Raw genomic sequence first — 13413 nt, forward strand, 5'->3', positions numbered from 1 at the left:
GCACTACACACACGGAACAGAAGTTCAGGCAAGCTGTGAGTCAGTAATGGTTTTCTGCCCCTTTCTAGTTAAAAAGTATTATCTGGCCACTTTTGTACTGGAGAAAACCACAACAGAATGAAATCCAAAGTGTTCCAGCTGCTTCGTGCTTTTTGGAAATTTATGACTCAGCATCTCAGCATAGACTGTATTTCAAACCCTAGATTTGTCCTCAGAATAAGCACAACAGAACAATAGACTTGGAGCGTAAATGCAGGTTATGTGGTTTACACATTTCATTACATATTTGCCAGGTTGTTCTCAGCAGTTTGTGCTGTTTTCTGTCACTTGAAATTTTACATTCACGGCTGAATCTAGATTGAGTTCCTGTGTCTTACAAAACCTCTGTTTTCTGTGTTCCCAGCTGCTTACAATGTATACACAAGGGTGAATGTGACAGCTGTAAATGGACGCGTGTCTCTCCTGCCACCACCTGCCAGGTGAAGTTTCTTGGGGAGAACTGGGATCCCCTGTGATGCCTTTTTCCTTGTGTTTCTCACATCTGAGCAGCAATTACTCTCTTCTTTGTCCTGACATGGAGAAATGCTGGTTGTTTTTTTTTTCAGGATAGCTGTAATGCAGCTGCTTCCAAGGGGATCGCCACTCCACAGAAAACAGAGGTTAGTTAGCATCTTAAGATTGGCATTATTGTGTTTCTGTGGGTTGGGGAAAAAATGTATTTAAAATGAGGAGACTCTGCAGTAGGAGCAGAAATCTGGATGAGGAGCCAGTCAGTTGGTTACATAGAAAGGTGATGCAGAGCTTGATACTGTTTTTTCTATAGTGCTTTGTAAGTCCTTGTATGCTGTATTTAGGCACTCCACAGGAGCCAGCGTACGTGAGTGCCGGGATGTGTAAGCTGACCAACACCACCACCAAAAAAAAAAACAACCAAAAATAGAGGAGAACATCTTGAACTTAATCTCTTACCTAGACTTAAATGCATGTTTGAGTTCTGCTGTCATAGAGAACTCTGCTAAGTTAGGTTTCAGAGTCCCAAACTTCTTCATTTTGTGTAGTCAGATCACAGCTTCTCCTGAAACATAGCTGCCAGGGGAGCAGAAGAAATGGAGGGGGGGAATGTGCCACCCAGTTTCTAAGTGGCTAGAGGATGCACCCAGGAACTGAAATCCCTGGATGTTAGTAAATGCCTGGTTCACATTTCAGAAAAAATTTTGTTGCTTTCAGGCTGTAGACAAAACTGGAAGTGGAGCTACTCTCCGTCTATCCTGCTCAAGGTGGATCACTGAAAATGAAGGAGTGTCACTGGTGCCAGAGTACCTTTTGAATCTGGTTGTTGAGTTTTTGTTGAAATCACACAGACTGTATGTGAGCCTACAGTCTTACGTGATTTGCCTCGTAGAGCAGCCCTTTAACCACAAGGTTATCCCTTCATTCTCTGTGGTGCCAAAATGGTTTTATTTTCTCATAAAACTAAGTGGTCTTGTCATAAGTGGTTGCTTATGACATGCAGGTGTTAGGGAAGAAATGAGCAGTGAAGAGAAATTTGACTGATGAGTAAGTACATAGAGGTTTACTGCCTACACTCTTTGGTTTCTGCTTTTCCATGAGTGATAGCACAGTTGGTATAAATAGCAAGTGTGTTCTTATCCCTAAATGTTTTGTTAGAACTACCCAAACTTTTACCTAGGAAGACAGGTAAAATTCAGCCTCTTAAATTCAGATGTTCAGTTGAGGTTTCTTACACAAAATCACAAAATTCATTTTGTTTTTCACAGAGATGAGTGGGATTATAGTACTTGTGCTTCTGAGCATTAATATTCTAGATTTGGTCTGCATATAAAGCATTATGGCTGGTGAAAGAACAGAGGAAATTCTTCTTTGCTCTGCTTCCAAGTGCATTAATTTGACATTGGTAAATAGTTGGAATTGCCTGGGAGATGGCTTTCTTCCACATGCCTTATCTTGGAAAGACAGTGATGGACAAAGCAGTGAAAGCACTAGAGGCAGTCCAAATGCAGACGTTTGTTTAGAAGTGATTGATCCATTCAGAGGGCTTGAAATTGCATTTGAAATCCTGCTCTCCTTTCACTGCTGGTGCTTTAAGGAGAGCATACTGGAGAGCTGAGAAAGGGGGTTTGTTTTTTTCCCACAACCGCAGCTGATCATTTAGATTAATACAGTTTTTTCAGTGGCAGCCCCAGCCTCCTCCTGAGTCCAGCTGCTGGATTCCATGCATGCACCTTCCCGCTCCCTGCGCCAGAGCAGCAGAGTGGTTGCACAAGTATGGTTGGCTGGGGAAATTTGATTTGTCTGGAAATAAGCATTGTCTTTTGGCTGGTTATTTTTCATCTGGGCTAGTTCCTGATTGAATTCTTCACACGGCCTTGAGGCCCTGTGCTGGCACCACAGGAGGGCTATGCTGGAGCAGGGATGAGCTGCCTAGGGTGACAGAGCCTGCTTAGCCTCAGATGCTGCCAGGTATCTCAATGGTACCTGCAGTCATGCTAATCACACCTCTGAGGATGTGGCTGGCACTGTTTACACAGCCCCGAGGAAGAGTTAGGCCGTCCAGAGGATGTGGCAGGGTGGCTGCAGCTCAGAAATATGGAGCTTTATTGAAGTTGACAGGGCTGTGCTGATTAACATCACCTGAGGACCTGGTGCAGTCTTTCTGTATCTCTCTCTGAGTTTACACTGCTTCCATGCCTCACAACTAGTGATTTTTTAAATATCCTCCCTTCCCTCCCTCTGCCGGGCATCTCTCCCCGTGCCACACAGCAACTGGAAGGTCAAGGCCCTTGACCACTGGGGACATGAGCACTAGGAAAACAAGCACTGCAGACCCCAGTGAGGACACTTGGTCCCTCCCACATTCAATGAGGAAATTCACAGTTTTCTTTTGCTCCTGAGGAAAGTGTCATGGACCATGGCGGTCAAGGCAGGAAGCAGGCTCCCAAGTAGCTGAGGCCAGCTTGCCTTCAGCGCTGTGAATGACTGTGCTGATGCCATGAGTCCAAGGCAGGACATGGCGAGGGAGTCTGTTGTGTAGCTGCAGGGAAGGCATGATTTCAGGGAGGGACTGAAACTTCCAGAGTGAACCATTCTTCACAGGATTTCTTCTTGGTATAAGAAAAGAAACAAGGCGTGCTAAGCTGGCAGGAAGGGGTATCTGACAGGGAGGCCAGCAGGACCCAAAACAGTGTTTTACTCCTTTCTGTAGTATTTGGGTTCTGGATTTCTGTTTGAGGATATTGACTGTCCTTGGTGTGCTAAGGTAGGGCCTAAGCATAGAGATGGGATGCAGCTAGAGAAAAGCACTGGTATTTCACTGGCTTGGATTTCTGCTTCAGTTGTCCTGCTTGCATACTAAGGGTTAAAGTGATCCTCAAGTCAGGGTGGGAGTGAATTTTTTCCCTCAGGAGTTTCTTTTGCCCTTCTTCATTATCCATACCCGAGGTCACCTTGGAGGCCTTCTTGCAGGCCCTCTAGCCCCAGCCTTTGCACTCTCTTGCCCTTTCCTAAGGCACAAGTTGCAGCTTTCAATCAGTTGTGACAAGTCTCAGATTTGCTGCAGAGTGCTGTGGCATTCTGTGGGCAGTGGTAGCATGTGAGGACAGCTCATCTCAGGGACCTTTCTGAAATGGGCAAGGTTGTGTTTGCAACATGGTGATGTGACTCCTGTGGTCCCCTCAGGCCACCAGCCCGAAGTCATGGTGCTGTGTTGAGTACGTGAAAAATCAATGGGAAGACAATCTCTGTGGGAAGGATTTCCTAGAGGCTTTGCACCAGCACGCATCTCACAGTGAGGAGGGCTGAACTGCCCAGTGGACGGATGTATCCACAGGTGTACAGCAGAAATCAGGATAATCACAATACTCTAAAATCTCACTTTAAGCTAGTATTATAGGCAGTCTAAAAGCAAGCTAGTAATCATTTGCCTGAGAAGGTCCCAAACAGTTTGTGGTTTCACATGCATATTTTTCTGTTTTATGAATGTTTTCAGTTTGTTATCTGAAAATCACACAGAAAAGAAACCGTCTGTGTGACCATAAAACTGGGGAAGCAGCAAAACTGATTAAACATGAGATGCTGTCAAACATATCAAGTAAATATACTGGGGGAAAAAGAATCCCTCTTCTAGCTTGGTAATGTTAGTAAGTTACAATAAGTAAATATAAAGATGCACAAAGAAAAACACAGTTTAAAAATCAGCCACATTTCTGCAAGACTGTGACAGCATGAGAGCAAACTAGGATTATTCTTAAATCCTGGAATATAGATTTGTAAATTTCTTAGCATCAAAACGGGATACTAGAAAATCCCCGCAGTTGTGTTGTGCCTTTAGTTCTATGTATGACTTTCAAAAGACTTTCTAGTAAAACTAATTCTGGGGCTCTTTCTTGACTTTTCATTCTAGGAGTTGACCCTGCTTCCCCTTTTCAGGCCACAAGAGATGCCTTCATTTGTTTCTCTGATCTGTCATGGTGATGGCTCTGTGGGTTTTGTCTTTGTGTTGCTTCTTAGTTCTTCAAGGGTCACACAAAATGAATCATTTCAAGCTGGGGTTTTATGATACTTACCTTCCAGCATGTTGGATTGTGATTCCTTCGCACAACTTGGCTATGAGATAAATTGAAATATAAAATATGTAGGTAAAAATAGTTGGCTTGTAAAGAATCTGTAATTGACAGTACTTCCCAGGATCAAGCCTAACGAGATTGAAATTAATAAGAAAAATGTATCTCAGTGCTAAAAAACCCTACATGCCTGAGTGGTGGTTGTTTTCGCAGCTGTTGTTTAACTGCTTAGCCTTTTTATAATTCGATTTTATTTTGCTTTGTTTTTTGATAGCATATCAGCATTCATTCCATTGAGCCTTTGTGGATTTCTACATTAGGCAAAAGTGAAATAACAGTCAAAGGAGAAAACTTTACACATGCATCAGGCATAAAACTGATACTGACTGGAATCACCGGCTGTAAACCAGACATGTGAGTTAAACTTTGAAAAATACTATTTAATTTGCATGGTGAAAATTAAGCCCATTTTGCCTTAGCAATAATGTTGTGTGAACAGTTTGTCAGGGGCCTCTCCTCAAGGGCATGCTTTGCACTCCTTTAGTTATACTTCCACTTTAAATTCCTGAAGGATGGAAATTAATTTGGTGTTTGAGAGGGATGGGGAAGTGGCTGGTTCTCTCAGCAGTAGTGGGACAGCTCTGTACCTATGTCCCTCTGTGCCTTACAGCATCTGTTAGGTCACAGGGAAGCCTCAGCTTTTGTTTAACTCTCCTCTGCTTCAAAATATTCTGACTATATTCTAGGATTCTGCTTGTGAAAGCACAAACAGAGTGCCAGGGAAGGGGATCTCGCATGCAACAGCTTGTACTTTTCTCTGTTGATGATTGCACAGTGCAACCCCCTAGATAATTAGGCTGTCTTAGTCTGAATCAGTCATTTTCAGGTGCAGCTGGAATGGCTGTGTGTGATTACTGAGCCCATTTTGCATAGCTAGCACTTGAGAAAGTATTCATACGGTACTGTTCAATTTTTACTGCAACTATGAATTTCCTGGGGACCACAGAAAACAAAAGGAGAAAAGGAGGGAGAGGGAGGAAGTAGAGAGAAAGAGAAAGGGGTGAAAGGGAGGAAGGAGGAGGGAAAGAGGAGAGAAAAGAGGGAAAGAGAAGAAGAAAAATGAGAGAAAAGGAAGCTTAAGATTCTCATTCATCACTAGCTCATGGACCATATTGGTAGCACAGAGAAGTATACAGTAAACAACAAAATCACACACTGGATTACATAGCCTCATCCCAGGGCCAGAAAACCAATATCTGAATTGTCTTCTCTGATTATTGTGACACACAGGTGTCACACATTCCACAGGTGCCCAGCTTTGTCTTTTCAACTTCCTGTTCTGTCTTTCCACGTCCATCTGGCAGCTCTAAGAGAGATTTCTCTTTTCTCCTTACCCTTTGATTTAGGTTATAGGCTTCCTGTAGAAGCACCAATGAGTAGCATAGTGGCATCTGTGTTTCAACAGTTTTCTTTCTCCTCCAGCATTAAAGTTAGAAATGTGCTAAACGATACACAAATGACGTTTGCTCTACCACCAACACGTAAAGAGGCCAAAAGTATATGTATACAGGCTAATGGGAAAAAATGTTCACCACCAATGACCCTGCATTATGTTTCACCTCCATCATGTCTTGCAATCACACCAAATACCTCCTGGATCAGGTAAGCTTCTCTTTCTATACTTTTTGTACATATATTAAATGTAAGTTTTATGTTTATATTGAAAGGTAGTCCCACTGAGCCGATATGAGCCTCCTTCCTTGGCCAGACTGCAGTTGATATAAACTTGGATGACTTGCTGTAGCCTGTTGTGGAGAATGAATTTATGCTGGTGAACTGATTTAACATTTAACAGACAGATAGAGTGACAATAGCTGCAAGATGGATTCTGTGTTCTGCAGGATTCTGTAAACTCTTTCCTGCCCACCCCAGGTCTCCTTTGTAGAAGTCAAAAATAGTCTCTTCATACTACAGCTAAATCCAATGTACTGGTAGCACACATAAATTCAAACTTAAGTTAACTTTCATTTCTTGATACTCAATAGACCTTTCATCTCCAAAACAGTATAAAGTATCAGTGAATTGGAAATTAAGTGAACATAATCACCACTGCAGTGATACAGGCAGATTTACTGTAGGCCTGGGGCTTGAAAGACCCCCTTTCAAGCCTTTGCAGTGTCCTGTGGTAGACTTACGGCTCTTTACAGTGAAAGACTTACAGGGTGGTTTTAAGATATTCTCAGGCACAGCTTTCCACCTGTCCCTCTGCCTGCACAGTTATTAACCACTTTCACATTCTTAATCTGCTATCTTGGTGTCAAGCACTGGTTAAGTGTGGATTTGAGGTAATGGATTGGGCTGGCAGCTGCAGCAGCTGAGCAGCTAGGATGCATGCCCTCATCTCCAGGTGAGAGTCAGCTCAGGCAGCTGGAAATTAATAATACCTTAAACCACTCCAACTGTGTTCAGCAGAGGTTGTGAGCCAGAGCCCTTAGACACAAGCACCATTGTGTGTGCTGAGACAGATGGTCTGAACACTGCTGAGAATGTTTCCTGTGAGGTGCCTGGCACCATCGGTTCGTCCTGAAGAAGGCAAGAATTAAGCACAGGCAGGGCTGCTCCGGGGCAGTGAAATAACATAATTCTCTTTCTTCTAGACAGATTATTAAATCACAGTCTAGTTCTTTGGCTGCATGAATAGAAAACAAGGTGGAGAGTCCCTGAAAAGGAGTATGCATGTGTATTCATTACATGTCATTTGGTTTTGTGGTAGCAAAAGTATTTACCATTACATGATGAGGAAAGAATGAAAGTACTCTGTATAGCTCTAATTATCTTGTCCTGCAGTTTGACTTTATTGTGTTGGCTGCTACCAAAGCAAAATGTACAAGAGTAGTTTATGCACAGCTGAAGCTGTAATGCAGGACTTATCTGTGGGAAAACAGATAATAGTAACCTCCCCCCCCCCCCCCTTTGTTTTTTTTTACAGTGGTGGTCGTAAAATTACTACGATTGGTAGAAATTTTAATGTTGTGGACAGTGTGATTATTTCAGATGACCAGAGATCAAACCTCACTGTAAGTCTTAATCTCCTTTATAATACCAGATACAGGCCTCTCGATGGATTAGGTTTTGTTCTTAAGGTTTAAGGAGGATCTCAATAGTTTTTAAACTCTTGCAGGCACGTATCAGTCACCCTACTGAAATAAATATGACCACTTGTAGGATTACAGTTGCTCACATTCTCAGTACAAGATCATGGATACATAAGCTACTCTTCTGCATAATTCCCTAAGCCTTTTTTCTATGCCTTAGAGATTTGTTCTAAATCTGTCGTTTTTGAGTCTCCCCAACCTCCATACATGGATCTGTTGGAGGGGAGGGTATGGCTTACTTCCCTCTGGCTTTGTGTTGAGAACCCACATGGTGCCACTGCCTCAGCTGCAGGCCGCAGACTGGAGCTGCTGTTGGGATGAAACCCTTTCCCCAAGGCTGTGAGGAGGTGCGAGCCCTGTTGACCCCTGGGCTTGCAGCACAGACACCAGAAAACAGCAGCACCATCCCATGGAGTGAACAGTGGGGTGACTATAGCAACCCCCATCTCTCAGGAGTTAAGCTGGCCAGAGCAAGTGCCCAGGGTGCCAAAGAGCTTGTCCTGCTCTTCTTTTGTCACCTGCATTGAGGGGAAGGAGGGAGAAATCACTGTCACTATTCCTGTCTCACTGCAGGAACTATCTGCCTTAGCAGTGTGCCATCAGCCTTAAAGCAGCGTGCAGAGTGTGTGTTAAATGTGCTTAAAGGTAGACACAGGCTCAAGGCAGAAATTTTCTCAGGTGCTCTGCATGCAGCCCTGATCGGAGAGAAGAGGTTTAGCAGATAATCTGTGTGAAGTCAGGAAGACATTAAAATGGTTTTGAGTGCCTCTGTTTGTAATTGTACCCACTGTTCGGTACTTAATGACTGTTACAGCTTTGCTATTGCATTTCTAGGTCTCTAGGTGTCCTGGAAATGAATCTGAATATCATTACTTAACCCCAAGCCTGAGCCATGCAACAGAGGGTAAAGTTGTTGATATGATGTTAAAAGTGGAAACTACCTTTATACCATGTGTTAAATTACACTATCACCCTGACCCAGTGTTCATTAACTACCAGCTGCACACTGAGCTTGATCCTGATCTGGAATTGAAAATATATGTAAGTTTGAAAGTAATGAACTGCAATTCCTTATTTTAAATAGATGTTTGGGATAATTTTACTGCTTATTGTATTTAATGACTGTTGATTATCTTCAATTTTTTCCCCTCTAGAAAGAAAATGACAACTTGAATATTTCTAAGACTGAGGTAGAAGTTTACCTGTCATATATGAATGGTGCACAGACCAAAAAGATATGGTTCAGAGTCCAGAATATTACCAAAAAGCCAGATCGTAGCACCATACTGTGCAAATTCAAAAGGGAAGGAACAGACAAGATTGACTTTTCCACAGTGAAAGTTTTTGTAAGTAGAATTCCCTTTTGTTGCAATTCAGGAGTGTTTGGATGTTTATACAAATGTAGCAAAATGTAGCATTAATGCTCTCAATGTTCTTTATAGAGGTAGAAACTGGATGCATTTTCTGCTCTCTGGAAACTTGGTAGCACAGTATCTTCTGCTTGTCTAAGCATGCCTGACTAGCTTAGGTGTCGCTAGAACTCATTTACGGTATGGTTGCTGCTGTGATGTCAGAGGTAAGCCGTGCCACCCAAATTGAACTCACTGCTGCTGACCTCCAGGAGAGCAGTAGATTGTCACACCTCTGGCTGCAGCACAGACATGACCAACACAGCATGACTGGCTCTGGGAGAGCTCCTCATTTTAGTTCTGTAAGCAATCTGATGCTGCAGTGTGGCCATGAGGAGGATTGTGCCCTCCCATTTACTTTTTTGTACTGAATTAGATGAAGATCTTGAACAGTTCATAGGGATCACCACTGAGACAAAAGAGAAAGCATTTGTGGACGAAGAAGGGGGTGAAATTCAGTGTGCAGTGGGAAGGACAAAATGCTTTGAAAGCACGGCACAGAGCCAGGCCCAGATGTAAGAACATTAGCATGGATGTCAGAGCTAAATGGCAGCTTAAGATACTTGCTCCATGAATAAGATGAAGATATGAATTTTTTAAAATGCAGTCATCACCATTTATGAGGGAGAAAAATGATGCCAGACTCTTATTGCAGTATATGGTGATATAAAACTGAAATAACTCTATTGACTTCAAGGCATATGTCTCATAGTAAAGATTAACGAAGCTATTCTCAATTTCATATCACTGCTAACTGATCCCCCATCTGTGGATCCTGCCATCTGAGCCAGTTATGGCATGGAAAAGCCTTTCTGAGAGTGGTGTTGCATTTAAATATTAACATTGCCTTGCTCATCCTGCAAGCTTCATAGGAGTGACTGCCATAGAAAGGTCACCACTTTGCTAAGGCAAATCAAATGCAATAGTAATATAACATTTCACTTCTGGTACCTTAAAAATGGTTCTTTCCAACATCAAGAAAAGTGTAAAAGCAATAAATCATCATGTGTTTTTTCAATCTTATGAATAAATCATCATGGAAGAAGTAGGGCCAGTCTGTAGAAAGAATAAGCTAAGTATAAAAGATAGGTATTGCCTGAGAATAAATGTATGTCTTGCCACAGTTTTCAGGAAGAAAGAGGATATTGAGTGTGGTGTCAAAGACAGGATGATCAGTCTGAATGGCAGTATCAAAGAAGAAAATACTGTTCTTGTGACAGAAGAAAGATTCATATAGATCAAGAGGCTTAAGACAGCAGTAACAGAATCATTCCCATCACAGGACGGAGAAGAAACTGGCACATGATATTGTAGGCTTAGTAGGAAAGATATGAAATAAAACTGCAGTCAGGAGGCAGTGTATGAGCAGAGAGCTGCAAATATAAACCAGTATTTAAAAGAAAAAAAAAAACAAACAACTAGGCAAATGGGGGCTTCCTGATTTAATTCTGTTTCTGGGTAAAGCTTTTTAATGTATTTTGAATGAGGGACTCATGAAAGACCGGGAGGTAAATGGAAAATGGGTAATTGTCAACTTCTTTTTAATAAAAGCAGATTATGCTAGATATCTTTATTTTGTAAGATGAGTGATTTCCTCAACAGCAAAAAAGCAGTAGATCACATGTACCTGGAAGTCATTCAGTAAACTACTTAACATGGTGATTATGAAGACGCAGGTATTAGAAAACCTGAATGCTGTGTGCAGGGAGCTGACTCTGGGCAAAGTTGCTTTTCATACAGATATTATTTAGTATCACTAGTGACTCAAGCACAAAAATAAGGCATGTGCTAATAACATTTGCTGATGACAAAGTTCAGAGGTATTACCAGTCCAGAGGAGGTTTCATAATGTCGTGCAGGAAGAATGAAATTAATTTGGGAATCAGAACTGGATGAATTCAGGTGTACTTTATTTAGTCCATGATTCTTAAGCAAAATAAAGAAATGGGACCACTTGAATGGGAAAGTTATGATGAAGATTAAAGATAATTCAAATATGAGCAGAAAATGAATGCTTTGTCTTAGTTTGCAGTAAGCAGAGATGATAAACAGAAATTTCTGCTTTAGGAATGCTTTGGTTGGACATGACAAGTGAAGAAAGGCAGGTGTATTAATCACACTATGATGCTACCAATGCATTTCAGCCTTAGAAAAGGCAAATGGATCCTAGGAAGGTTCAGACCAAAAGTACTTCATATAAAGGAACCATGAAAAAATATAAATATATGAGGAAAAAAGATTTGATGGAGGAAATGGGTCTGCTTTGTCTTCTGTTCTTTGTAACCCCAGAAGTACGAAGGCTGTGCCCCTTCCAGCCCTGAGGGGTTTCATTGCTTGCTCATGTCTGTGTATCTGCAAGGGGGCTATCTAGTTGGCAGTTTCCAGCTGCCCTGGCTGCTCACCTCCTGTGACAAACCAGTGATTGAAATCACCAGATCTCTGCCTTCCCTGCTGTAACTCAAAATAATTTCAACCCAACTCTCCTTTTCAATTATCTCAGGCTCGTTTCTATCCCTGGCACTCGGTGGTATTCTTTTTCTGTACCACAGTGTATTTTTACATCTAGTCTGTTTATAGTCTTAGCTACCCTTTATTTATGTGCTTTCACAGTCCTCTTTCAGATCCTCCTTTGTGAAATTTCTTCTGCTATAGTTATCAGTGGTGAGTGAGTCAGTTTGGCATCTGGCAGACCTCGGCCCTTTTGTATATTTGTAAGAAATAATGCCTGTCCTGCCCTTGACAAACCCAGTGGCTGTTGGGGAAAGTTGTAGCTGTATTGTACATTGTGTTTGTTCTTAAGTGGACTTTCAGGAATGCCCTACATCCTACATAAGGAGGTTGAAACTTCTGCAAAGAAATAGGCAAGAGGGCTGTGGAACAGGCATCTATCAAAAATTTGATTTCCCTCATTATTTGCATGATTCTTACCTTACTTTTCTGCTCAGCAAAGTAGCATTGTGAGTGCAAAGGAATGTTTTGTACTATCAACACGTGCTTTCCTTGCCTCAAAGTGCCAGAACGTTTACCAGCAATTCTGGAGTGCATGAGCCCCTGGGCTAGCTGGAGGCCATTCATTTGAGCACGCTAGTTTGCAGTGAAGCAATGGCAAAATTTGGTGCTGCATTAAAACAGTTTGGTCTGGAGGTCCTCCTTGTCACTGATCTGTTGTCCTATTTAAGCATCCAGTACAGTAAAAGTTAAATTTGTGTTGGTTCACATACATTTTTTCCACATTGCTGCTGTCTTCTCAGAACTCTGGAGAGCCATGCCTTCATGTGCCTCAAATACATTTAATTCTTTTTATACATAAAATGTTATTTTAAGCACTGATGTAATACCTGTCCTCTATTAATACAGCCATTATTTTTCTTCAGGTCAAATTAGGAAATTTTGAGCATGAAGTCAAGCCAACGTCATCGCACATATATTTGTATGTTCTGATTTTGCTACCTATTGTAGTGGGTGTCATTATAGGTAAGTACAATAATGTGTTTTCAGGTTCTTATTTGCTGAAGGCTATAATTATGGCACATAAAGACATATACATACATGCACACGTTTGGGACTGTCACAGTCTGATGGTTTTCCCCTGTTCCACATAAAAGTGGACAAAGTTAACTCTGGTCTGGTGGTGAATTCCATCTTGTCGGACTACAGGCAAGCCATAGGACTGACATCCTTGTGTCCCAACTTGGGCTGTTCCAGCTGTCCGAGCTGGGCACTCCTCCTGTCCCCGAGACAGATGTTCCCTAACAAATGGCTTATTCTCAGGCAGTGTTTGTGCTGTTTCTGCTCAGTCTCATTTGGATCATTTGTGAATTTGTGGGTCATTACTAAATCGATGGAGGTAAATAGTTATCCCCTCCTCTTTCTGTCACTCCTTATTTCTGAATGTTTTGACCTGGCTATATATTTGATAAAATTCCATTTTTGTAGCAAGTTTAAGGGGTTGGTTTTTTGGGTTTGTTAATTTCAGGTTTGGTTTTGTGGTTTTTTTTAGGGGGGGTGTCTTTTTAAAAAGTGCATTACCTTTACAGGAGCTGTATCTCATGCCTTTATTCTCTCAAAATAAGCTTTAGAGAAGTTAACCATTTCTGCTTCAGGTTGCTAGTAGTAGAAGTGGAAGAGTCTGTGTCTCACGGTGCAGGTTGTACACATAGCAGGGTGTACTGTATTTTCAAACAAAGCTGTATTGACAATTCTAAGATGTTAGAAGAAATGTTTCTTATTAAACATTAGGGTTTAGACCCAGATAACCAGAGCTCATGC

The 13413-nt window shown here is 41.8% G+C and overlaps 1 protein-coding gene across 1 annotated transcript in view; it reads left to right on the forward strand.

Moving 5' to 3' along the window:
- PLXNC1 (plexin C1) overlaps window positions 1–13413 on the forward strand; it is a 69503-nt gene that overhangs the window by 27366 nt on the left and 28724 nt on the right. The window contains exons 8-15 of the mRNA XM_057424593.1: window positions 404–479; window positions 606–659; window positions 4855–4994; window positions 6063–6242; window positions 7570–7657; window positions 8570–8776; window positions 8890–9081; window positions 12519–12618. Coding sequence (XP_057280576.1) covers window positions 404–479; window positions 606–659; window positions 4855–4994; window positions 6063–6242; window positions 7570–7657; window positions 8570–8776; window positions 8890–9081; window positions 12519–12618 — 1037 coding nt within the window. The remainder of the gene's footprint in view (window positions 1–403; window positions 480–605; window positions 660–4854; window positions 4995–6062; window positions 6243–7569; window positions 7658–8569; window positions 8777–8889; window positions 9082–12518; window positions 12619–13413) is intronic.

The sequence above is a fragment of the Pezoporus wallicus genome, unplaced genomic scaffold (assembly GCF_028554395.1).
Source record: "Pezoporus wallicus isolate ANWC-B61680 ecotype Strahan unplaced genomic scaffold, APGP_CSIRO_Pwel_v1 scaffold_3294, whole genome shotgun sequence".
Lineage (NCBI taxonomy): Eukaryota > Metazoa > Chordata > Aves > Psittaciformes > Psittacidae > Pezoporus > Pezoporus wallicus.